Below are 26023 nucleotides of genomic sequence, written 5' to 3'. Positions count from 1 at the left end.
CTTCTAGCCTGCTAAGGAGACTAATACAATTAAAAAAATATCAAAATTTAAAAAAAAAAAAAAAAAATGAAACCCCCCTTTTGCCTCATTGAAAATTAAAACAAAAAAAAAAAAAACACATTTGGTATCGCTGCGTTCAGAAATGTCTGAGCTATGAAAATATAAAACACGTTAATCTGATTGTAAACAGTGCAACAAAAAAAAAAAAAAATTAAAAATGCCAGAATTAAATTTTTTTTGTGGACGCAAAATTACAATATGATGCAATAAAACGTGATCAAAACATTATATATACCGAAAAATTGTATCAGTATAAAGGTCCGCTCAGGGTGCAAAAAATAAGCAGTCACTGAGCCCCAGATCTCGAAAAATAAAAAAAAGATACGTCTTGAAAAATGGTGACACAAGCAACATTTTTTTTTATTATTTACAAATTTTTGAATTTTTTTCATCACTTAAATAATAAAAAAAAAATATAATAAAAACTATACATGCTTGGTATCCACGTTCATGTAGTGATCTGGAGAATAATAATGGCAGGTCAGTTTTACCATATAATGAACATGGTAAATTAAAAAATCCCCAAAAACTAGCGTAACGGCATTTTTTTTTTCGCAATTTCACTGCACTTTTTTTTCCCCCGTTTTCCAGTATAACATTGATCAACTCGTCCCTGCGAAAGCCCTCATATCACTATAGTGACGGAAAAAATAAAAAAAAAAAAAAAGTTCTGGCTCTTGGAAGAATGGGAATAAAAAAAACCCCTGAGAATGGCAGGGTCATGAGGGGGTTAATAGAGGCCCAGGAACACTCACCTTGGAGTTGTAGTATTTCCCTCCTTTGTAACGCTTGTCAATAAACCGAACCTTCAAATCCCGACGTAACCAACTGGAGAGGACACAAAAAAGGATCAAAACTCTACAAGCAGTGAACAAAGATGAAAAAAAAAGGAGAGGGAAAGAGGGTGAGGGGAGGGGGAGGGTGAGAGAAGGGTGAGAGGAGAGGGGGGGGGGAGAGTGAGAGGAGAGGGGGGGGAGAGTGAGAGGAGAGGGGGGGGGGAGAGTGAGAGGAGAGGGGGGGGAGGGAGAGTGAGAGGAGAGGGGGGGGGGGGGGAGAGTGAGAGGAGAGGGGGGGGGGAGAGTGAGAGGAGAGGGGGGGAGAGTGAGAGGAGAGGGGGGGGGGGAGAGGAGAGGGGGGGGGGAGTGAGAGGAGAGGGGGGGAGAGTGAGAGGAGAGGGGGGGAGTGAGAGGAGATGGGGGGGGAGAGTGAGAGGAGAGGGGGGCGGGGGGAGAGTGAGAGGAGAGGGGGGCGGGGGGAGAGTGAGAGGAGAGGGGGGGAGGAGTGACAGGAGGGGGGGGGGGGGGGGAGAGAGGAGAGAGGTCGTCTTTCTTCCAGACAGCAGCGCATCGATCCATGGGTCATATCTGGCACTGCAAATCACTCCACTTAAGTGAGCAAGGCTGATGTGTAATACCACAAACAACCTGTGGCCGGGAGTGGCAGGATTTATGGATGAAAAGTGCTCAGATTTGCTCAGATTTAAAAACAAAATATGGCTATTTATGACAATAAAGGACATAAGAGAATTCGGGCGTCTTAAATAAATGAAAGGCGGCGTCTCCCCCTGCAGGACATCTATACAGATGTTATTGGCCACACACCGTGCGCGGCTGACATTAGTCATGTGATCACAGAGGAAGCAGAATGTGGAAATCTCCCATCCTGCCGAGCAGCAGATATCCGGACCCTCCTCCTCGCTGCCCGTGTGTGATTGTTGGGGGGTTTCTTACCTCGGCTCCTCCTGTTTCTGCTTCTTCTTCTCTCGGTCCGGGCTTCTTGCTCGATGTCTCTTGTCTTTGCTGCTGGAGTGTCCGTTTTGTTTCTGCTCTCGGGTCTCCTCCTCGTCTCGTCTTCTGTGCTCGCTCTCTGCCGAGCGTTCCCTCCGCTGCTCCTCCTTACTATCACGCTGCTCTGCTTTATGTAACCGGCCTGGAAAACAATTACAATTGATGACATTGTTTAGTAGAGATAAAAAAAGAACAGACTCGCAGGTCCGTGCAAATATCCAGACGTCGCCAGCAGCCAGACACAAGGGATTTCATAAGATCGGCGTCTTCTGTTGATATTTTGAAGACTATTCACACTGTCCGCAATCGAGTGCGGCCCGGATACCCCTTTATTAGCTTATGGATTAATAAAATACCACTGTTTCTGACTACTGAAACGTCAGTCTATGGCAGCAATATTTCTTTCAGGTGACACTTCCACACAGCAGACATTCCTGACACTGTCCAGATACATCAGAAAGGTACTTGCAGGATTTAATGCACATGGACCCTCAAGGTTAATGCTCCAAGCAGCACACAAATGGTCCAATGTAATGAATCCTCCTGTATATACCTCAGGACTTGTATGCATGTATCTACATAGTGTGTGTGTGTGTGTGTACATACATACACATACATATATATACAGTGCCTACAAGTAGTCTTCAACCCCCTGCAGATTTAGCAGGTTTGATAAGATGCAAATAAGTTAGAGCCTGCAAACTTCAAACAAGAGCAGGATTTATTAACAGATGCATAAATCTTACAAACCAACAAGTTATGTTGCTCAGTTAAATTTTAATACATTTTCAACATAAAAGTGTGGGTCAATTATTATTCAACCCCTAGGTTTAATATTTTGTGGAATGAAGGGAATTTTGTTTACTTACCGTAAATTCCTTTTCTTCTAGCTCTAATTGGGAGACCCAGACGATTGGGTGTATAGCTACTGCCTCCGGAGGCCACACAAAGTATTACACTTAAAAGTGTAAGGCCCCTCCCCTTCTGCCTATACACCCCCCGTGGGATCACGGGCTCCTCAGTTTTAGTGCAAAAGCAAGAAGGAGGAAAGCCAATAACTGGTTTAAGCAAATTCAATCCGAAGGAATATCGGAGAACTGAAACCATTCAACATGAACAACATGTGTATACAAAAAAACAGGGGCGGGTGCTGGGTCTCCCAATTAGAGCTAGAAGAAAAGGAATTTACGGTAAGTAAACAAAATTCCCTTCTTCTTTGTCGCTCTATTGGGAGACCCAGACAATTGGGATGTCCAAGAGCAATCCCTGGGTGGGTAAAATAATACCTCGTGATAGGGCCGTAAAAACGGCCCTTTTCTACAGGTGGGCAATCGCCGCCTGAAGGACTTGTCTACCTAGGCTGGCGTCCGCCGAAGCATAGGTATGCACCTGATAATGCTTGGTAAAAGTGTGCAGACTCGACCAGGTAGCCGCCTGGCACACCTGCTGAGCCGTAGCCTGGTGCCGTAATGCCCAGGACGCACCCACGGCTCTGGTAGAATGGGCCTTCAGCCCTGAGGGAACCGGAAGCCCCGCAGAACGGTAGGCTTCAAGAATTGGTTCCTTGATCCACCGAGCCAGGGTGGATTTGGAAGCTTGCGACCCTTTACGCTGACCGGCGACAAGGACAAAGAGTGCATCCGAGCGGCGCAGAGGTGCCGTGCGGGAAATGTAGATTCTGAGTGCTCTCACCAGATCCAACAAATGCAAATCCTTTTCACATTGATGAACTGGATGAGGACACAAAGAAGGTAAGGAGATATCCTGATTGAGATGAAAGGGGGATACCACCTTAGGGAGAAACTCCGGAATCGGGCGCAGAACCACCTTGTCCTGGTGAAACACCAGGAAGGGAGATTTGCATGACAGCGCTGCTAGCTCGGACACTCTCCGAAGAGACGTGACCGATACTAGGAAGGCCACTTTCTGTGAAAGGCGAGACAGGGAAACATCCCTCATAGGCTCGAAAGGCGGCTTCTGGAGAGCAATTAGAACCCTGTTCAGATCCCAGGGCTCTAACGGCCGCTTGTAAGGAGGGACGATATGACAAACCCCTTGCAGGAACGTGCGTACCTGAGGAAGTCGTGCTAGGCGCTTCTGAAAAAATACAGATAGCGCAGAGACTTGTCCCTTAAGGGAGCCGAGCGACAGACCTTTTTCCAACCCGGATTGCAGGAAGGAAAGAAAAGGTAGGCAATGCAAATGGCCAGGGAGAAACTTCCTGAGCAGAGCACCAAGCTAAGAATATCTTCCACGTCCTGTGGTAGATCTTGGCAGAGGTTAGTTTCCTAGCCTGTCTCATGGTGGCAATGACCTCTTGAGATAATCCTGAAGACGCTAGGATCCAGGACTCAATGGCCACACAGTCAGGCTCAGGGCCGCAGAATTCTGATGGAAAAACGGCCCTTGAGACAGCAAGTCTGGCCGGTCTGGTAGTGCCCACGGTTGTCCTACCGTGAGATGCCACAGATCCGGGTACCACGACCTCCTTGGCCAGTCTGGAGCGACGAGGATGGCGCGGCGGCAGTCGGACCTGATCTTGCGTAGCACTCTGGGCAACAGCGCCAGAGGTGGGAACACATAAGGCAGCCGGAACTGCGACCAATCTTGAACTAAGGCGTCCGCCGCCAGAGCTCTGAGATCGTGAGACCGTGCCATGAAGGCCGGGACCTTGTTGTTGTGCCGGGACGCCATTAGGTCGACGTCCGGCATCCCCCAGCGGCGACAAATTTCCTGAAACACGTCCGGGTGAAGGGACCATTCCCCTGCGTCCATACCCTGGCGACTGAGGAAGTCTGCTTCCCAGTTTTCTACGCCCGGGATGTGAACTGCGGATATGGTGGATGCCGTGTCTTCCACCCACGTCAGAATCCGCCGGACTTCCTGGAAGGCTTGCCGACTGCGTGTCCCTCCTTGGTGGTTGATGTATGCCACCGCTGTGGAGTTGTCCGACTGAATTCGGATCTGCTTGCCTTCCAGCCACTGCTGGAAGGCTTGTAGGGCAAGATACACTGCTCTGATTTCCAGAACATTGATCTGAAGGGTGGACTCTTGCTGAGTCCACGTACCTTGAGCCCTGTGGTGGAGAAAAACTGCTCCCCACCCTGATAGACTCGCGTCCGTTGTGACCACCGCCCAGGATGGGGGTAGGAAAGACTTTCCTATTGACAATGAGGTGGGAAGAAGCCACCACTGAAGAGAATCCTTGGCCGCCTGAGAAAGGGAGACGTTCCTGTCTAGGGACGTCGACTTCCCGTCCCATTGGCGGAGAATGTCCCATTGTAGTGGACGCAGATGAAACTGCGCGAAAGGGACTGCCTCCATTGCTGCTACCATCTTCCCCAAGAAGTGCATGAGGCGTCTCAAGGGGTGCGACTGGCCTTGAAGGAGAGATTGCACCCCTGTCTGTAGTGAACGCTGTTTGTCCAGCGGAAGCATCACCATCGCTGAGAGAGTATGAAACTCCATGCCAAGGTATGTTATCGATTGGGTCGGGGTCAGATTTGACTTTGAAAAGTTGATGATCCACCCGAAACTCTGGAGAGTCTCCAGCGCAACGTTCAGGCTGTGTTGGCATGCCTCTTGAGAGGGTGCCTTGACAAGTAGATCGTCCAAGTAAGGGATCACAGAGTGACCCTGAGAGTGCAGGACTGCTACTACTGCTGCCATGACCTTGGTGAAGACCCTTGGGGCTGTCGCCAGACCGAAAGGCAGGGCTACGAACTGAAGGTGTTCGTCTCCTATAACGAAGCGTAGAAAACGCTGGTGCTCTGGAGCAATCGGCACGTGGAGATAAGCATCTTTGATGTCTATTGATGCTAGGAAATCTCCTTGAGACATTGAGGCGATGACGGAGCGGAGGGATTCCATCCGGAACCGTCTGGTTTTCACGTGCTTGTTGAGCAGTTTTAGGTCCAGAACAGGACGGAAAGACCCGTCCTTTTTTGGCACCACAAACAAATTGGAGTAAAAACCGTGACCTTGCTCCTGAAGAGGAACAGGGATCACCACTCCTTCTGCCTTTAAAGAGCACACCGCCTGCAGAAGAGCATCGGCTCGGTCGGGAGGCGGAGAAGTTCTAAAGAATCGAGTTGGAGGACGAGAACTGAACTCTATCCTGTACCCGTGAGACAGAATGTCTCTCACCCAACGGTCTTTGACCTGTGGCAGCCAAATGTCGCCAAAGTGGGAGAGCCTGCCACCGACCGAGGATGCGGAGAGAGGAGGCCGAAAGTCATGAGGAAGCCGCCTTGGTAGCGGTTCCTCCGGCTGCTTTCTTTGGGCGTGACTGAGCCCGCCAAGAATCTGAGCTCATCTGATCCTTTTGAGTCCTTTTGGACGAGGAGAATTGGGACCTGCCCGAGCTTCGAAAGGACCGAAACCTCGACTGTCCCCTCCTCTGTTGGGGTTTATTTGGTCTGGGCTGAGGTAAGGATGAATCCTTACCCTTGGACTGTTTAATGATTTCATCCAATCTCTCACCAAACAGTCTGTCACCAGAAAATGGCAAACTGGTTAAGCACTTCTTGGAAGCAGAATCTGCCTTCCATTCCCTTAACCACAAGGCTCTGCGTAAAACCACGGAGTTGGCGGACGCCACTGCCGTACGGCTCGTAGAGTCCAGGACAGCATTAATAGCGTAAGACGCAAATGCAGACATTTGAGAGGTTAAGGACGCTACTTGCGGAACAGAAGTACGTGTGACAGTGTCAATCTGCGCAAGACCAGCTGAAATAGCTTGGAGTGCCCATACAGCTGCGAATGCTGGAGCAAACGACGCGCCGATAGCTTCATAGATGGATTTCAACCAGAGCTCCATCTGTCTGTCAGTGGCATCTTTAAGTGAAGCCCCGTCTTCCACTGCAACTATGGATCTAGCCGCAAGCCTGGAGATTGGGGGATCCACCTTTGGACATTGGGTCCAGCCTTTGACCACGTCAGGGGGAAAGGGATAACGTGTATCCTTAAGACGTTTGGAGAAACGCTTATCTGGATAAGCGTGGTGTTTCTGGACTGCCTCTCTAAAGTCAGAGTGGTCCAGAAAAGTGCTCAATTTACGCTTGGGATACCTGAAATGGAATTTCTCCTGCTGTGAAGCTGCCTCCTCCACTGGAGGAGCTGTGGGAGAAATATCCAACATTTTATTGATGGACGCTATAAGATCATTCACTATGGCGTCACCATCAGGAGTATCCAGATTGAGAGCGGTCTCAGGATCAGAATCCTGATCAGCTACCTCTGCCTCATCATACAGAGAGTCCTCCTGCTGGGACCCTGACCAGTGTGATGAAGTCGAGGGTCGCTCCCAGCGAGCTCGCTTAGGCTGTCTGGGACTGTCGTCCGTGTCAGAGCCTTCACCCCGGGATGCATGGGACCCCCCCGGAGCACGGATTTGTTCCAAATGAGGGGGGCCAGGGAGCCTTGAATCAACAGTGCCCATGGTCTGAGTTACTGGTCTAGACTGCAAAGTCTCAAGGATTTTAGTCATAGTCACCGACAATCTATCAGCAAAAACTGCAAACTCCGTCCCTGTCACCTGGACAGTGTTCACAGGTGGTTCTCCTTGGGCCACCTCTAGCAGAGACCCCGGCTGAGCAAGTGCTACAGGGGCCGAACATTGCACACAATGGGGGTCAGTGGCACCTGCCGGTAGAACAGCCTCACATGCGGTACAAGTAGCATAGAAAGCCTGTGCCTTGGCCCCTTTGCTTTTTGCGGACGACATGCTGTTGTCTAGCAATCTAGGAGGGTATATAGCCAAGAATAGCGACCGTACAGTGCAATGTATAGCATACAAGCATAAAGTACAAATGAACACTTCGGCACTAGTGGGGTCAGCACCCGAGGTGCCGCTTACCGCCCGCTGAAAAGCGGGTGTGTGACCGCCAGAATCCCGTGCCTGGGTCTCCCAGAGCTTGTCTCCCTTCTCCACTCAGACTGCAAACAGGAATGGCTGCCGGCGTCCTGTGAAGAGGGGCGGACCGTGGGCGTGCCCCAGACAAAGTGCGGGAAACTGGCGTCCCACTGTGCCCAGTGAGGGGGGTTGGAGTATGCTAAGCAGACTCCAGCCCTCGGCGCTGACGTTCTGAACAGCGTCCCGCCCTTCCCCTGACTGGCAGGCCTGGGGGCGGGAACGAAACGAAACTAGGCCGCAAAAGCCGGGGACTCGATTTATAAGCGCGGCCGTCGTATAAGCACGGCCAGCGCGGAAGTCCCCGGCGCACCACAAGTCCCAGCCGCGCCGCAGTGTAAAAACCGCCAGCAGCGGCCGGCGCGGCAGTTCCTAATACATAAACTCACTCAGCAAAGCTGCAGTGAGTAATAGCACAAGCGCGCCGCGCTGCTGCCCCCGGCGCACTAACACACCCAGCAATGCTGGTGTGTGTGTGCGCGATTTGTACGGGGACACAGAGTACCTTAATGTAGCAGGGCCCTGTCCCTGACGATACTCAGCTCCATATCCAGCAGATTCCCAGGGGCTGTGGACGGAGCACGGTCTCCTGTGCCTGGAGACCGATAGGATCCCACTTCACCCAGAGCCCTAAGGGGATGGGGAAGGAAAGCAGCATGTGGGCTCCAGCCTCCGTACCCGCAATGGGTACCTCAACCTTAACAAACACCGCCGACAAAAGTGGGGTGAGAAAGGAGCATGCTGGGGGCCCTAGTATGGGCCCTCTTTTCTTCCATCCGACAAAGTCAGCAGCTGCTGCTGACTAAACAGTGGAGCTATGCGTGGATGTTAGCCTCCTTCGCACAAAGCATGAAAACTGAGGAGCCCGTGATCCCACGGGGGGTGTATAGGCAGAAGGGGAGGGGCCTTACACTTTTAAGTGTAATACTTTGTGTGGCCTCCGGAGGCAGTAGCTATACACCCAATTGTCTGGGTCTCCCAATAGAGCGACAAAGAAAACCCTTGTTTGCAATTACAGCTAATAATCGTCTTTTATAAGACCTGATCAGGCCGGCACAGGTCTCTGGAGTTATCTTGGCCCACTCCTCCATGCAGATCTTCTCCAAGTTATCTAGGTTCTTTGGGTGTCTCATGTGGACTTTAATCTTGAGCTCCTTCCACAAGTTTTCAATTGGGTTAAGGTCAGGAGACTGACTAGGCCACTGCAACACCTTGATTTTTTCCCTCTTGAACCAGGCCTTGGTTTTCTTGGCTGTGTGCTTTGGGTCGTTGTCTTGTTGGAAGATGAAATGACGACCCATCTTAAGATCCTTGATGGAGGAGGTTCTTGGCCAAAATCTCCAGGTAGGCCGTGCTATCCATCTTCCCATGGATGCGGACCAGATGGCCAGGCCCCTTGGCTGAGAAACAGCCCCACAGCATGATGCTGCCACCACCATGCTTGACTGTAGGGATGGTATTCTTGGGGTCGTATGCAGTGCCATCCAGTTTCCAAACGTCATGTGTGTGGTTGGCACCAAAGATCTCGATCTTGGTCTCATCAGACCAGAGAACCTTGAACCAGTCTGTCTCAGAGTCCTCCAAGTAATCATGAGCAAACTGTAGATGAGCCTTGACATGACGCTTTGAAAGTAAAGGTACCTTACGGGCTCGTCTGGAACGGAGACCATTGCGGTAGAGTACGTTACTTATGGTATTGACTGAAACCAATGTCCCCACTGCCATGAGATCTTCCCGGAGCGCCTTCCTTGTTGTCCTTGAGTTAGCCTTGACTCTTTGGACAAGCCTGGCCTCGGCACGGGAGGAAACTTTCAAAGGCTGTCCAGGCCGTGGAAGGCTAACAGTAGTTCCATAAGCCTTCCACTTCCGGATGATGCTCCCAACAGTGGAGACAGGTAGGCCCAACTCCTTGGAAAGGGTTTTGTACCCCTTGCCAGCCTTGTGACCCTCCACGATCTTGTCTCTGATGGCCTTGGAATGCTCCTTTGTCTTTCCCATGTTGACCAAGTATGAGTGCTGTTCACAAGTTTGGGGAGGGTCTTAATTAGTCAGAAAAGGCCGGAAAAAGAGATAATTAATCCAAACATGTGAAGCTCATTGTTCTTTGTGCCTGAAATACTTCTTAATACTTTAGGGGAACCAAACAGAATTCTGGTGGTTTGAGGGGTTGAATAATAAATGACCCTCTGAATAAACTTTTCACAATTTAAAAAAAAAAAAAAAAAAAAAAAGAAATAACATTCTTTTTTGCTGCATTTCACACTTCCAGGCTGATCTACAGTCCAAATGTCACAATGCCAAGTTATTCCGAATGTGTAAACCTGCTAAATCTGCAGGGGGTTGAATACTACTTGTAGGCACTGTACTATAATATATATCTATATTATATAAAGCTGAATGTGGTGTGTGTGTATGTATGTATGTCCAGAATTGGCATCTGCACCGTCGCAGCTGCAGCCACAAACTTTTGCACACTCACACTTCTGGACCCCGAAAGCGTCATAGGCTATGTTTTGAGGGGAAATTTTAACCCCGCTCTTTACAGTTATTCACCAAAAAACCTGCCTGCATTAAAGCGAATGGAGCTGGGAGCCACAGTGCAGCCAGAACTTCAGAAGAATGCGCAGCCACGCCCTTATATGGAATGTTGGCGTGTCACAATGCAGCCAGGGAAAGAGACAGACACAGACAGGGAAAGAGGCAGACACCGACAGGGTAAGAAACAGACATAGACAGGGTAAGAGACAGACACAAAAGAGACAGACTGACAGGGAAAGAGACTGACAGGGAAAGAGACAGACAGGGAAAGAGAGGGAAAGAGACAGACAGGGAAAGAGAGGGAAAGAGAGACAGGGAAAGAGAGGGAAAGAGACAGACAGGGAAAGAGAGGGAAAGAGACAGACAGGGAAAGAGGGAAAGAGACAGACAGGGAAAGAGGGAAAGAGACAGACAGGGAAAGAGACAGACAGGGAAAGAGGGAAAGAGACAGACAGGGAAAGAGACAGAGTTAGATAGACAGACAGGAAAAGAGATAGATAGACAAACAGGGAAAGAGATTGAGACAGACAGGGAAAGAGACAGACAAAGAGAGTGAGAGAGAGACAGAGAGATATATACAGAGGGGGAGACAGACAGAGAATGAGAGAGAAACAGAGAGACAGTTACTATCCCAGGCAACGCCGGGTGCTATGTTGTGAGGCGAAATTTTAACCCTGCGCGTTGCAATTTAACAGTCAATTTGGACCCTATCTACATAATGGGGAAAAAGTGAAACAAAAAGTGTTGGGGGCAAATTGACAGCTCCAGATGTGAACAAGGGGGACTTAAAGAATGAGGCAATGGCGCCAAAGAGTATATACCGTACAGTTGCTAAGGTGGGGCCCCGACATGGGATACTCACCGCACTCGGGGATATGAACACACACACACAATGCGCCACACACTACCACGTGCTTGAACACATATACCACCCTCATCACACATCTCACCACACATACACCAACCTCACCACATAATCGCCCTAAACACACACAAGTCTGGGATTATCCTTCACAAATAAAAATCTGATTAATAAGCAGCCAAACTACAAGAACAACAAATGTACCACATAGGAAATACGGCAGCTGTCAGTCACATGACCTGTCTATATGTGTATGTGTGAGCTAATATATACTGTCAGGGGGAGGGCTTTCTGTTGCCTGGAGATTTATCAGGCTGCCAATAGCAACCAATCACAGCTCAGCTTCTATTTTGCTACAGTTAATTAATCTGAGCTCTGATTGGTTAATATAGGCAACAATTTAATAATTACATTTCTATCTATTTGTTTTGTGGTTTTTGTAGAATACATTTTTGTTAGTACATTCTATTTTGTTAACAGCAGTTATTAACCCGGGCGAAGCCGGGTAGTACAGCTAGTGTGTGTGTGTGTGTGTGTGTGTGTGTATATATATATATACACACACACACACACACACACACACACACACACACACACACACACACACACACACACACACACACACACAGTATATATATGATATATATTTATTTAGAGACATATATATTTATATTATATAGAGATAGATACACACACACAAGCACAAGTTACACCCCGGTCCTAGTCTCCAGTGCCGCCGCTGCATAGTGTCTGATCTCCAGCGTTATTAATGCCTTATGAGCCTCGCATGCCGCAGTTATCTCTCACAGATTACAGCTCGGGGCACACATGACATTTGTCACAGTCCTCCCATATGACAGACAGCAGAGTCCCGGGGTCGGCTGATAATTGCTGCAGTCTAAGCTTTGCTATTTCTGTTCACATCTTTGTCTCTCCTCTTCTTTATCACACGGTTTTTCATGATGAGACATTTTCATACACTACATCATAAACTTTGGTAAGTTCTATAACTTGCGCCGTACTCCGTATTCATATTTTTACGTCTTTCCCCACAGCGGTTTGCTGGATGCAATGCTTGGTCCGTCTGTCCATTTTTACCATTAGTGTAACGTCCAACCCTCTTGAAACTGTAAAGAAGGGAATTTTGGTTACTTACCGTAAATTCCTTTTCTTCTAGCTCCTATTGGGAGACCCAGACAATTGGGTGTATAGCTTCTGCCTCCGGAGGCCACACAAAGTATTACACTTTAAAAAGTGTAACCCCTCCCCTCTGCTATACACCCCCCCGTGCATCACGGGCTCCTCAGTTTTGGTGCAAAAGCAGGAAGGAGGAAATTTATAAATTGGTCTAAGGTAAATTCAATCCGAAGGATGTTCGGAAAACTGAAACCATGAACCATAAGAACAATTCAACATCAACAACATGTGTACACAAAAGAACAACAGCCCGAAGGGAACAGGGGCGGGTGCTGGGTCTCCCAATAGGAGCTAGAAGAAAAGGAATTTACGGAAAGTAAACAAAATTCCCTTCTTCTTTGTCGCTCCATTGGGAGACCCAGACAATTGGGACGTCCAAGAGCAGTCCCTGGGTGGGTAAAAGAATACCCCGATAAAAAGAGCCGACAACGGCCCTCCTCTTACAGGTGGGCAACCGCCGCCTGAAGGACCTGCCTACCTAGACTGGCATCCGCCGAAGCATAGGTATGCACCTGATAGTGTTTCGTGAAAGTGTTTCGTGAAAGTGTGCAGACTAGACCAGGTAGCTGCCTGACACACCTGCTGAGCCGTAGCCCGGTGCCGCAATGCCCAGGATGCACCTACGGCTCTGGTAGAATGGGCTTTCAGCCCTGAAGGAATCGGAAGCCCAGAAGAACGGTCGGCTTCAAGAATCGGTTCCTTGATCCACCGAGCCAAGGTTGACTTGGAAGCCTGCGACCCCTTACGCTGGCCAGCGACAAGGACAAAGCGTGCATCAGAACGGCGCAGGGGCGCCGTGCGAGACACGTAGATCCGGAGTGCTCTCACTAGATCTAACAAATGCAAATCCTTTTCACATTGGTGAATTGGATGAGGGCAAAATGAAGGTAAGGAGATATCCTGATTGAGATGAAAATAGGACACCACCTTGGGGAGAAAGTCCGGGACTGGACGCAGAACCACCTTATCCTGGTGAAATACCAGGAAGGGGGCTTTGCATGACAGCGCTGCAAGCTCAGACACTCTCCGGAGTGATGTAACTGCCACTAGAAATGCCACCTTCTGCGAAAGACGTGATAGAGAGACATCCCGCAGCGGCTCAAAAGGTGGTTTCTGAAGAGCCGTTAGTACCCTGTTAAGATCCCAGGGTTCCAGCGGCCGCTTGTAAGGTGGGACTATGTGGCAAACTCCCTGCAGGAACGTGCAGACCTGCGGAAGCCTGGCTAGACGCTTTTGAAAAAACACGGAAAGCGCCGATACTTGTCCCTTGAGAGAGCCGAGAGACAAACCCTTGTCCATTCCGGATTGAAGGAAGGAAAGAAACGTGGGTAAGGCAAACGGCCAGGGGGTAAACCCCTTATCAGAGCACCAGGCTAAGAAGATTCTCCAAGCCGTGATAGATCTTGGCTGACGTTGGCTTTCTGGCCTGTCTCATAGTGGCAATGACCTCTTGAGATAACCCTGAGGACGCTAGGAGCCAGGACTCAATGGCCACACAGTCAGGTTGAGGGCCGCAGAATTCAGATGGAAAAATGGCCCTTGAGACAGCAAGTCTGGTCGGTCTGGGAGCGCCCACGGTTGACCCACCGTGAGGTGCCACAGGTCCGGGTACCACGACCTCCTCGGCCAGTCTGGAGCGACGAGGATGGCGCGGCGGCAGTCGGACCTGATCTTGCGCAACACTCTGGGCAGCATTGCCAGAGGAGGGAATACATAAGGCAGTCGAAACTGCGACCAATCCTGAACTAAGGCGTCCGCCGCCAGAGCTCTGTGATCCTGAGACCGTGCCATGAATGCCGGGACTTTGTTGTTGTGCCGGGACGCCATGAGATCGACGTCCGGCGTTCCCCAGCGGCAACAGATCTCTTGAAACACGTCCGGGTGAAGAGACCATTCCCCTGCGTCCATGCCCTGGCGACTGAGAAAGTCTGCTTCCCAGTTTTCTACGCCCGGGATGTGAACCGCGGAGATGGTGGAGGCTGTGGCCTCCGCCCACAGCAGAATCCGCCGAACTTCTTGGAAGGCTTGACGACTGCGAGTGCCGCCCTGGTGGTTGATGTACGCGACCGCCGTGGCGTTGTCCGACTGTATGCGGATCTGCCTGCCCTCCAGCCACCGATGGAACGCTTTTAGGGCTAGATACACTGCCCTTATCTCCAGAACATTGATCTGAAGGGAGGACTCCGCCGGAGTCCAGGTTCCCTGAGCCTTGTGGTGGAGAAAAACCGCTCCCCACCCTGACAGACTCGCGTCCGTCGTGACCACAGCCCAGGATGGGGGCAAGAAGGATTTTCCCTTCGACAGAGAAGTGGGAAGAAGCCACCACTGAAGGGAGGTCTTGGCTGCCAGAGAAGAAGGGAATTTTGTTACTTACCGTAAATTCCTTTTCTTCTAGCTCCTATTGGGAGACCCAGACGATTGGGTGTATAGCACTGCCTCCGGAGGCCACACAAAGCATTACACTAAAAAGTGTAAGGCCCCTCCCCCTTCTGGCTATACACCCCCAGTGGGATCACTGGCTCACCAGTTTTAGTGCAAAAGCAAGAAGGAGGAAAGCCAATAACTGGTTTAAACAAATTCACTCCGAAGTAACGTCGGAGAACTGAAAACCATTCAACATGAACAACATGTGTACCCGAAAAACAACCAAAAATCCCGAAGGACAACAGGGCGGGTGCTGGGTCTCCCAATAGGAGCTAGAAGAAAAGGAATTTACGGTAAGTAACAAAATTCCCTTCTTCTTCGGCGCTCCATTGGGAGACCCAGACGATTGGGACGTCCAAAAGCTGTCCCTGGGTGGGTAAAGAAATACCTCATGTTAGAGCTGCAAGACAGCCCTCCCCTACGGGGAGGCAACTGCCGCCTGCAGGACTCTTCTACCTAGGCTGGCGTCCGCCGAAGCATAGGTATGCACCTGATAATGTTTGGTGAAAGTGTGCAGACTCGACCAGGTAGCTGCCTGGCACACCTGTTGAGCCGTAGCCTGGTGTCGTAATGCCCAGGACGCACCCACGGCTCTGGTAGAATGGGCCTTCAGCCCTGATGGAACCGGAAGCCCAGCAGAACGGTAGGCTTCAAGAATTGGTTCTTTGATCCATCGAGCCAGGGTGGCCTTAGAAGCCTGCGACTCTTTGCGCTTACCAGCGACAAGGACAAAGAGTGCATCCGAGCGGCGCAGGGGCGCCGTGCGGGAAATGTAGATTCTGAGTGCTCTCACCAGATCCAACAAATGTAGATCCTTTTCATACCGATGAACTGCATGCGGATAAAAGGAAGGCAAGGAGATATCCTGATTAAGGTGAAAAGAGGATACCACCTTAGGGAGAAACTCCTGAATGGGGCGCAGCACTACCTTGTCCTGGTGGAACACCAGGAAAGGAGCTTTGCATGACAGCGCTGCTAGTTCAGACACTCTCCGAAGAGACGTGACCGCTACCAGAAATGCCACTTTCTGTGAGAGGCGAGAAAGTGACACATCCCTCAGGGGCTCGAAAGGCGGCTTCTGGAGAGCAACAAGGACCTTGTTTAGATCCCACGGATCTAACGGCCGCCTGTACGGAGGTACGATATGACACACCCCCTGCAGGAACGTGCGCACCTTAGAAAGTCGCGCTAGACGCTTCTGAAAAAACACGGATAGTGCCGAGACTTGCCCTTTAAGGGAGCCGAGCGACAAGCCCTTTTCCAACCCAGATTGCAGGAAGGAAAGAAAGACAGGTAACGCGAATGGCCAGGGGGATACTCCTTGTGCAGAGCACCAGGATAAGAAAATCTTCCACGTTCTGTGGTAGATCTTAGCAGAAGTGGACTTCCTAGCCTGTCTCATGGTGGCCACGACCCCTTGGGTTAAGCCTGAAGACGCTAGGATCCAGGACTCAATGGCCACACAGTCAGGTTCAGGGCCGCAGAATTCCGATGGAAAAACGGCCCTTGGGACACTAAGTCTGGACGGTCTGGTAGTGCCCACGGTTGGCCGACCGTGAGATGCCACAGATCCGGGTACCACGACCTCCTCGGCCAGTCTGGGGCGACGAGTATGACGCGGCCGCAATCGGATCTGATCTTGCGTAACACTCTGGGCAGGAGTGCCAGAGGTGGAAACACATAAGGGAGCCGGAACTGCGACCAATCTTGCACTAAGGCGTCTGCCGCCAGAGCTCTTTGATCGCGAGACCGCGCTATGAAGGTCGGGACCTTGTTGTTGTGCCGAGACGCCATTAGGTCGACGTCCGGCACCCCCCAGCGGCGGCAGATTTCCTGAAACACGTCCGGGTGAAGGGACCATTCCCCTGTGTCCATGCCCTGGCGACTGAGGAAGTCTGCTTCCCAGTTTTCTACGCCCGGGATGTGAACTGCTGATATGGTGGATGCTCTTTCCTCCACCCACATCAGAATCCGCCTGACTTCCTGGAAGGCTTGCGGACTGCGTGTCCCTCCTTGGTGGTTGATGTATGCCACCGCTGTGGAGTTGTCCGACTGAATTCGGATCTGCTTTCCTTCCAGCCACTGCTGGAAGGCTAATAGGGCAAGATACACTGCCCTGATTTCCAGAACATTGATCTGAAGTGTGGACTCCTGCTGAGTCCACGTCCCTTGAGCCCTGTGGTGGAGAAAAACTGCTCCCCACCCTGACAGACTCGCGTCTGTCGTGACCACTGCCCAGGATGGGGGCAGGAATGATCTTCCCTGTGATAATGAGGTGGGAAGAAGCCACCATTGCAGAGAGTCCTTGGCCGTCTGAGAAAGGGAGACTTTCCTGTCTAGGGAAGTTGTCTTCCCGTCCCATTGGCGGAGAATGTCCCATTGAAGTGGGCGCAGATGAAACTGCGCGAACGGGACTGCCTCCATTGCTGCCACCATCTTCCCAAGGAAGTGCATGAGGCGCCTTAAGGGGTACGACTGACCCTGCAGGAGAGACTGCACCCCTGTCTGTAGTGACCGCTGCTTGTCCAGCGGAAGCTTCACTATCGCTGAGAGAGTATGAAACTCCATGCCAAGATACGTTAGTGATTGAGTCGGTGCCAGGTTGGACTTTGAAAAGTTGATGATCCACCCGAAAGTCTGGAGAGTCTCCAGCGCAACATTCAGGCTGTGTTGGCATGCCTCTTGAGAGGGTGCTTTGACAAGTAGATCGTCTAAGTAAGGGATCACCGAAGGTCCCTGAGAATGCAAGACTGCTACCACTGCCGCCATGACCTTGGTGAAAACCCGTGGGGCTGTCGCCAGACCGAATGGCAGAGCTACGAACTGGAGATGGTCGTCTCCTATCACGAAACGTAGAAAACGTTGGTGCTCTGTAGCAATCGGCACGTGGAGATAAGCATCCTTGATGTCTATTGATGCAAGAAAATCTCCTTGAGACATTGAGGCAATGACGAAGCGGAGGGATTCCATCCGGAACCGCCTGGCGTTCACATGCTTGTTGAGCAGCTTTAGGTCCAGAACAGGACGAAACGAGCCGTCCTTTTTTGGAACCACAAAGAGATTGGAGTAAAAACCTTGCCCTTGTTCCTGCAGAGGAACAGGGATCACCACTCCTTCTGCTTTTAGTGAGCACACTGCTTGCAGAAAGGCATCTGCTCGGTCGGGATGTGGGGAGGTTCTGAAGAACCGAGGCGGAGGACGAGAACTGAATTCTATCCTGTACCCGTGAGACAAAATGTCTGTTACCCACCGGTCTTTGACCTGTGGCAGCCAAATGTCGCAAAAGCGGGAGAGCCTGCCACCGACCGAGGATGCGGAGGGATGAGGCCGAAAGTCATGAGGCAGCCGCCTTGGAAGCGGTTCCTCCGGTTGCTTTCTTGGGGCGTGAGTGAGCCCGCCAGGAATCTGAGCTCCTTTGCTCCTTCTGAGTCCCTTTGGACGAGGAGAATTGGGTCTTGCTGGAGCCTCGAAAGGACCGAAACCTCGACTGCCACTTCCTCTGTTGAGGTTTGCTGGATCTGGGCTGGGGTAAGGAGGAGTCCTTACCCTTGGATTGCTTAATGATTTCAGCCAATTGTTCACCAAACAGTCTGTCTCCAGATAATGGCAAGCTGGTTAAACATTTTTTGGAAGCAGAATCCGCTTTCCATTCCTTTAACCACAAGGCTCTGCGCAAGACAACAGAGTTGGCAGACGCAATTGAGGTACGGCTTGTAGAGTCCAGGACAGCGTTGATAGCATAAGTCGCAAACGCAGACATTTGCGAGGTTAGGGACGCTACTCGCGGCACTGCTGGACATATGATGGAGTCCACCTGTGCCAGGCCAGCTGAAATAGCCTGGAGTGCCCACACGGCCGCGAATGCTGGAGCAAACGACGCGCCGATAGCTTCATAGACAGACTTTAACCAAAGGTCCATCTGTCTGTCATTGGCATCTTTAAGTGAAGCCCCATCTTCCACTGCAACTATGGATCTAGCTGCAAGCCTGGAGATTGGGGGGTCCACCTTTGGACACTGGGTCCAGCGTTTGACCACGTCAGGGGGAAAGGGATAACGTGTATCCTTAAGACGTTTGGAGAAACGCTTATCTGGGTAAGCATGGTGTTTCTGGACTGATTCTCTGAAGTCAGCGTGGTCCAGAAAAGTACTCAGTTTAGGCTTGGGATACCTGAAATGGAACTTCTCCTGCTGTGCCGCTGCCTCCTCTGCAGAAGGGGCAGGGGGAGAAATTTCCAATAGACTATTGATGGCCGCTATAAGGTCATTTACCATGGCGTCACCATCAGGAGTATCCAGATTGAGAGCGGTTTCAGGATTAGACTCCTGATCCCCCTCCTCTGTCTCATCATGTAGAGACTCTTCTCGCTGAGACCCTGATCCGCGTGATGACGTGGAGGGTCTCTCCCAGCGAGCTCGCTTAGGCTGCCTGGGACTGTCATCTGAATCAGAGCCGTCAGGCTGAGATGCCTGGGACCCCCTTGAAGCACGGATTAACTCCAACTGAGGGGGACCGGGGAACTTTGCCGCAGCAGTGTCCATGGTCTGAGTAACTGGCCTGGCCTGCAAGGTCTCTAGGATTTTTGTCATAGTCACAGACATCTTATCAGCAAAAACTGCAAACTCTGTCCCCGTCACCGGGACAGGGTTCACCGGCGACTCTGCCTGGGCCACTACCACCATAGACTCCGGCTGACGAAGTGGCACAGGGACCGAACATTGCACACAATGGGGGTCATTGTAACCTGCCGGTAGATCAGCCCCACAAGCGGCACAAGCAGCGCTCACAGCCTGTGTCTTGGCACCCTTGCGTTTTGCAGATGACATGTTGTCGTCTCCTCAGAGCCAATGGGGTATACAGCCAAGAAGCGACCTTACAGTGCAATATATATATATATATATATATGGTACAGAGAAAAAAGTACACAAATATAACACTGTGGCACTAGTGGGGCCAGCACTTAAGTGCTGCTTACCGCCCGCTTAACGCGGGTGTGTGGTCGCCAGAAATCCCTTGTCTGGGTCTCCCAGAGCCTGTGTCCGTTCTCCAGCCAGACTGCATGTAGGAATGGCTGCCGGCGTCCTGTGGAGAGGGGCGGGCCCTGGGCGTGTGCAGACAAAGAGCGGGAACTGGCGTCCCACTGTGCTCAGTGAGAGGGCTGGAGCATGTAAATAAGGCTCCAGCCCTCGGCGCTGATGAATCGTACAGCGTCTCTCCCTTGCCCTGATTGACAGGGTGGGGGCGGGAACGAAGCGGAGCTAGGCCGCAGAAGCCGGGGACTAAATTTATAAGCGACGCCGTCGTAAAAGCACGGTCGGCGCTAAGTCCCCGGCGCACTACAAGTCGCAGCCGCGCCGCCGCTCTAGGGGCGGCCGGCGCGGCAGTCCCCAACACATAAAGTCACTCAGAAACACTGTAGGGACTGTAACCCCAGCGCTCAGCGCTACTGTCCCCGGCGCACTAGCACACCCAGCAAGCCTGGAGTGTGCGCGGCCTGTACATACGGGGACACAGAGTACCTTAATGTCGCAGGGCCTTGTCCCTGAACGGTACCCAGCTCCGTATCCAGCAGGTTCCATGGGTCTGTGGATGGAGCCCGGCCTCAGGGCTTGGGGGCCGGTAAGATCCCACTTCCTCAGAGCCCCTCAGGGGGATGGGGAAGGAAAGCAGCATGTGGGCTCCAGCCTCCGTACCCGCAATGGGTACCTCAACCTTAACAAACACCGCCGACATAAAGTGGGGTGAGAAGGGAGCATGCTGGGGGCCCTAGTATGGGCCCTCTTTTCTTCCATCCGACATAGTCAGCAGCTGCTGCTGACTAAACAGTGGAGCTATGCGTGGATGTCTGACCTCCTTCGCACAAAGCAGAAAACTGGTGAGCCAGTGATCCCACTGGGGGTGTATAGCCAGAAGGGGAGGGGCCTTACACTTTTTAGTGTAATGCTTTGTGTGGCCTCCGGAGGCAGTGCTATACACCCAATCGTCTGGGTCTCCCAATGGAGCGCCGAAGAAAGAGAGATGTTCCTGTCTAAGGACGTCGACCTCTTGTCCCATTTGCGGAGAATGTCCCATTGGAGTGGACGCAGGTGAAACTGCGCAAAGGAACTGCCTCCATTGCTGCTACCATCTTCCCCAGGAAGTGCATGAGGCGCCTCAAGGGGTGTGACTGGGTCCGAAGGAGAGATTGCACCCCTGCCTGCAGAGAAAGCTGTTTGTCCAGCGGTAGCTTGACTATCGCTGAGAGAGTATGAAACTCCATCCCGAGGTAACTCAGTGATTGGGTCGGAGTCAATTTTGACTTTGGGAAATTGATGATCCACCCGAACCTCTGGAGAGTCTCCAGAGCCACGGTCAGGCTGTGTTGACATGCCACCCGGGAGGGTGCCTTGACTAGGAGATCGTCTAAGTACGAGATCACCGAGTGGCCCTGAGAGTGTAGGACTGCCACAACGGATGCCATGACCTTGGTGAAGACCCGTGGGGCTGTCGCCAGGCCGAAAGGCAGTGCCACAAACTGAAGGTGTTCGTCCCGATGGCGAAACGCAGGAAGCATTGATGCTCTGGAGCGATCGGCACATGGAGATAGGCATCCCTGATGTCGATTGATGCTAAGAAGTCTCCTTGGGACATCGAAGCGATGACAGAGCTGAGGGATTCCATGCGAAACCGCCTGGTTCTCACATGTCTGTTGAGCAATTTGAGGTCCAAAACGGGACGGAATGAACCGTCCTTTTTTGGCACCACGAACAGGTTGGAGTAAAAACCGCGACCCCGTTCCTGAAGGGGAACGGGGATCACAACTCCTTCTGTCTTCAGAGTGTCCACCGCCTGAAAAAGTGCCACGGTTCGCTCGGGGGGCGGAGATGTTCTGAAAAAACGAGTCGGAGGACGAGAGCTGAACTCTATCCTGTAACCGTGAGACAGAATGTCCCTCACCCATCGGTCTTGGACATGTGGCCACAAGGCGTCGCAAAAGCGGGAGAGCCTGCCACCGACCGAGGATGCGGTTTGGGGAGGCCGAAAGTCATGAGGAGGCCGCCTTGGAGACGGTGCCTCCGGCGGTCTTTGGAGGACGTGACTTAGACCGCCATGCAGAAGAGTTTCTCTGGCTCTTCTGTGGCCTGTTGGACGAGGAGGATTGGGATCTGGCTGAGGGCCGAAAGGACCGAAACCTCGCTTGAATTTTTCGTTGCTGAGGTCTCTTTGGTTTGGGCCGGGGTAAGGACGAGTCCTTTCCCTTGGATTGCTTAATAATTTCATCCAATTGTTCGCCAAACAATCGGTCGCCAGAAAAGGGCAAACCGGTCAAGAACTTCTTGGAAGCAGAGTCTGCCTTCCATTCGCGTAGCCACATGGCCCTGCGGACTGCCACCGAATTGGCGGATGCTACCGCTGTACGGCTAGCCGAGTCCAGGACAGCATTCATGGCGTAGGATGAAAATACCGACGCCTGAGAAGTCAAAGACGCTACTTGCGGAGCCGAGGTACGTGTGACCGCATTAATCTCAGACAGACAAGCTGAGATAGCCTGGAGTGCCCACACTGCTGCAAAGGCCGGGGCAAAGGACGCGCCTATGGCTTCATAGATGGATTTCATTAGGAGCTCTATTTGCCTGTCCGTGGCATCCTTGAGCGTTGAACCGTCAGCCACTGCCACTACGGATCTAGCCGCCAGTCTAGAGACTGGAGGATCCACCTTGGGACATTGAGCCCAACCCTTAACTACGTCAGGGGGAAGGGGTAACGTGTGTCATTAAGGCGCTTAGTAAAGCGCTTGTCCGGAAATGCTCTGTGCTTCTGGACAGCATCTCTGAAGTTCGAGTGATCGAAGAAAACACTCCGAGTACGTTTGGGAAACCTAAACTGGTGTTTCTCCTGCTGTGCGGCCGACTCCTCTATAGGTGGAGTTGGGGGAGAAAGATCTAGCACCTGATTGATGGACGCTATAAGGTCATTTACTATGGCGTCCCCTTCAGGTGTATCAAGATTGAGAGCAATGTCAGGGTCAGAGCCCTGGTCTGCGACCTCCGCCTCATCCTCTAGAGAGTCCTCAAGCTGAGACCCCGAACAGCGTGATGAAGTCGGGGAAGATTCTAAGCGAGCCCGCTTAGCCTGTCTGGATCTGCGGTCCGTGCCGGAGTCCTCCACGTAATAACTAGAGGCCACCCCAGGCGCACGCTTCGTCGCAGACCGAGAGGGGCCTGGGGGCGATCCCGCACTGCCCGGGGCCTGTGTAAGGGCCGGTCTGGACTGCAAAGCTTCTAGTATCTTAGCAGACCATTTGTCCATAGACTGAGCCATGGATTGTGAGAGTGACTCAGAGTTTCTCAGCTAAAACTGCAAACTCTGTCCCTGCCACCTGGACAGGGGAAACCGGCGGTTCTACCTGGGCCGAGGGTCCCACCAGTGCCCCAGGCTCCGGCTGAGCGAGTGCCACAGGGGCCGAGCATTGCACACAGTGAGGGTAGGTGGAACCTGCAGGTAGCATAGCCGCACAAGAGGTACAGGTTGCAAAATAACCCTGTGTCTTGGCACCCCTGCTCCTTGTGAACGACATGCTGTTGTCTCCCAGGAGAGTGATTACTGAGGGATATATAGCCACAAGCTAACAGTACAGCCGAACCGAGAAAATGTATACAAATATAATATATATATATACAGTTCGGCACTCTAAGGGGCCCAGCACCGGGTGACCGGTGTGGCTTACCGACCGCTCAAGCGGTGTGTGGCCACCAGATTCCCTTGACTCGGGTCTCCCAGAGATGCAGCCAGAAGTCCTCCACCGGCAGAATGTGCTTAAAACATGGCTGTCGGCGTTCACAGGGGAGGAGGGAGCCGTGGGCGTAACTACAAAAGTGCGGGAATCTGGCCCCAGAGTGATTAGTGAGGGGGGCGGAGGACAGCTACGTGTGCTCCAGCCCTCACTGTCGGCGTCAGACCGACCGTCCCGCCCTTACCCCTGACTGGCACTAGGCCGCAAAAGCCGGGGACTAAAGTTAAAACCGCGGCCGGCAAGCAGGCGCGGTCGGCGCGGTAGTCCCGGTCTCATACCAACACCGCAGTCGCTGCAGCATCTGAGGCCAAGGTGCTCCATGCACCGTCCCCAAGGGGACACAGAGTACCTGTAGATGCAGGGCCCTGTCCCTGATGATACTCAGTCTCCTGTCCGTCAGAATCCCACAGGGGCTGCGGAGGGAGCCCGGTCCCAGTGCCTGGATGACCGGATAGGATCCCACTTCTCCCAGAGCCCCTAAGGGATGGGGAAGGAAAACGGCATGTGGCTCCAGCCTGTGTACCCGCAATGGGTACCTCAACCTTAACAACACCGCCGACTTAGTGGGGTGAGAAGGGAGCATGCCGGGAGCCCTGTTAGAGGCCCTCTTTTCTTCCATCCGATACAATCAGCAGCTGCTGCTGACTAAAAATGGGAGCATGAGTGCATGTGTGCCTCCTTCAACACAAAGCATAAAACTGAGGAACCCGTGATGCACGGGGGGGTGTATAGGCAGAGGGGAGGGGTTACACTTTTTAAAGTGTAATACTTTGTGTGGCCTCCGGAGGCAGAAGCTATACACCCAATTGTCTGGGTCTCCCAATGGAGCGACAAAGAAGAAGGGAATTTTGTTTACTTACCGTAAATTCCTTTTCTTCTAGCTCCAATTGGGAGACCCAGACAGTGGGTGTATAGCTACTGCCTCTGGAGGCCGCACAAAGAACTACACTTAAAAGTGTAAGGCCCCTCCCCTTCTGGCTATACACCCTCCCGTAGGAGTACGGATTCCTCAGTTTTAGTACCAAAGCAAGAAGGAGGAAAGCCAATAACAGTTTCAAAACCAAATTCAATCCGATAACTAGATCGGAGAACTTAAGAAACAACGTGAACAACATGTGCACCCGAAAAAACGAAACCCTAAAAACAGATAGGGCGGGTGCTGGGTCTCCCAATTGGAGCTAGAAGAAAAGGAATTTACGGTAAGTAAACAAAATTCCCTTCTTCTTTTTCGCTCCTAATTGGGAGACCCAGACAGTGGGACGTCCAAAAGCAGTCCCTGGGTGGGTAAAAAGATACCACATGAACGGGCTGTCATACAGCCTCTTCCTACAGGTGGGCCACCGCCGCCTGAAGGACTCGTCTACCTAGGCTGGCGTCTGCCGAAGCGTAGGTATGCACTTGATAGTGTTTGGTAAATGTGTGCAGACTCGACCAGGTAGCCGCCTGGCACACTTGCTGAGCCGTAGCCTGATGCCTCAACGCCCAGGACGCACCAACGGCTCTGGTAGAATGGGCCTTCAGTCCAGATGGAATCTGAAGCCCAGCAGAACGGTATGCGTGAAGAATTGGTTCCTTGATCCACCGCGCCAGGGTGGATTTGGAAGCTTGCGATCCCTTATGCTGACCAGCGACTAGGACAAAGAGCGCATCCGAACGGCGTAGAGGCGCCGTGCGAGAAATGTAAATCCTGAGTGCTCTCACCAGGTCCAACAGATGTAAACCCTTTTCAAATTGGTGAACTGGATGCGGACACAAAGATGGCAAAGTGATATCCTGATTGAGATGAAAGGAAGAAACCACCTTGGGAGAAAACTCTGGAATTGGACGCAGTACTACCTTGTCTTGGTGAAACACCAGGAAGGGAGATTTGCAAGATAACGCCGCCAGCTCGGAGATCGTGAGACCGTGCCATGAAAACTGGGACCTTGTTGTTGTGCCGTGACGCCATCAGATCGACGTCCGGCGACCCCCAGCGGTAACAGATCTGTTGAAACACGTCCGGGTGAAGGGACCATTCTCCTGCGTCCATGCCCTGGCGACTGAGAAAGTCCGCTTCCCAGTTTTCCACGCCTGGGATGTGAACTGCAGATATGGTGGACGCTCTGCTTTCCACCCACGTCAAAATCCGCTGGACTTCTTGAAAAGCTTGGCGACTGCGTGTTCCCCCTTGGTGGTTGATGTACGCCACCGCCGTGGAATTGTCCGACTGAATCCGAATCTGCTTGCCTTCCAGCCATTGTTGGAAGGCTCGCAGGGCAAGATAGATTGCTCTGATTTCCAGAACATTGATCTGCAAGGTGGACTCTTCCTGAGTCCACGTCCCCTGAGCCCTGTGGTGGAGAAACACCGCTCCCCACCCTGATAGGCTCGCATCTGTCGTGACCACTGCCCAGGACGGGGGAAGGAACGACTTTCCCTGTGACAATGAGTTGGGGAGAAGCCACCAACGTAGAGAGTCCTTGGCAGTCTGAG

At 52.0% G+C, this 26023-nt stretch overlaps 1 protein-coding gene across 1 annotated transcript in view; it reads right to left on the bottom strand.

Moving 5' to 3' along the window:
- Window positions 1-26023, bottom strand: part of GPKOW (G-patch domain and KOW motifs) — a 47934-nt gene that overhangs the window by 5202 nt on the left and 16709 nt on the right. The window contains exons 7-8 of the mRNA XM_075324244.1: window positions 1791-1989; window positions 816-888 (exon numbers count right to left, since the gene is read on the bottom strand). Coding sequence (XP_075180359.1) covers window positions 816-888; window positions 1791-1989 — 272 coding nt within the window. The remainder of the gene's footprint in view (window positions 1-815; window positions 889-1790; window positions 1990-26023) is intronic.

This window comes from Anomaloglossus baeobatrachus, chromosome 9, assembly GCF_048569485.1.
Source record: "Anomaloglossus baeobatrachus isolate aAnoBae1 chromosome 9, aAnoBae1.hap1, whole genome shotgun sequence".
In the NCBI taxonomy this organism is placed as follows: Eukaryota; Metazoa; Chordata; class Amphibia; order Anura; family Aromobatidae; genus Anomaloglossus; species Anomaloglossus baeobatrachus.
Note: the sequence above shows the minus strand (reverse complement) of the source record. Positions and strands in the feature narration are given on the sequence as shown.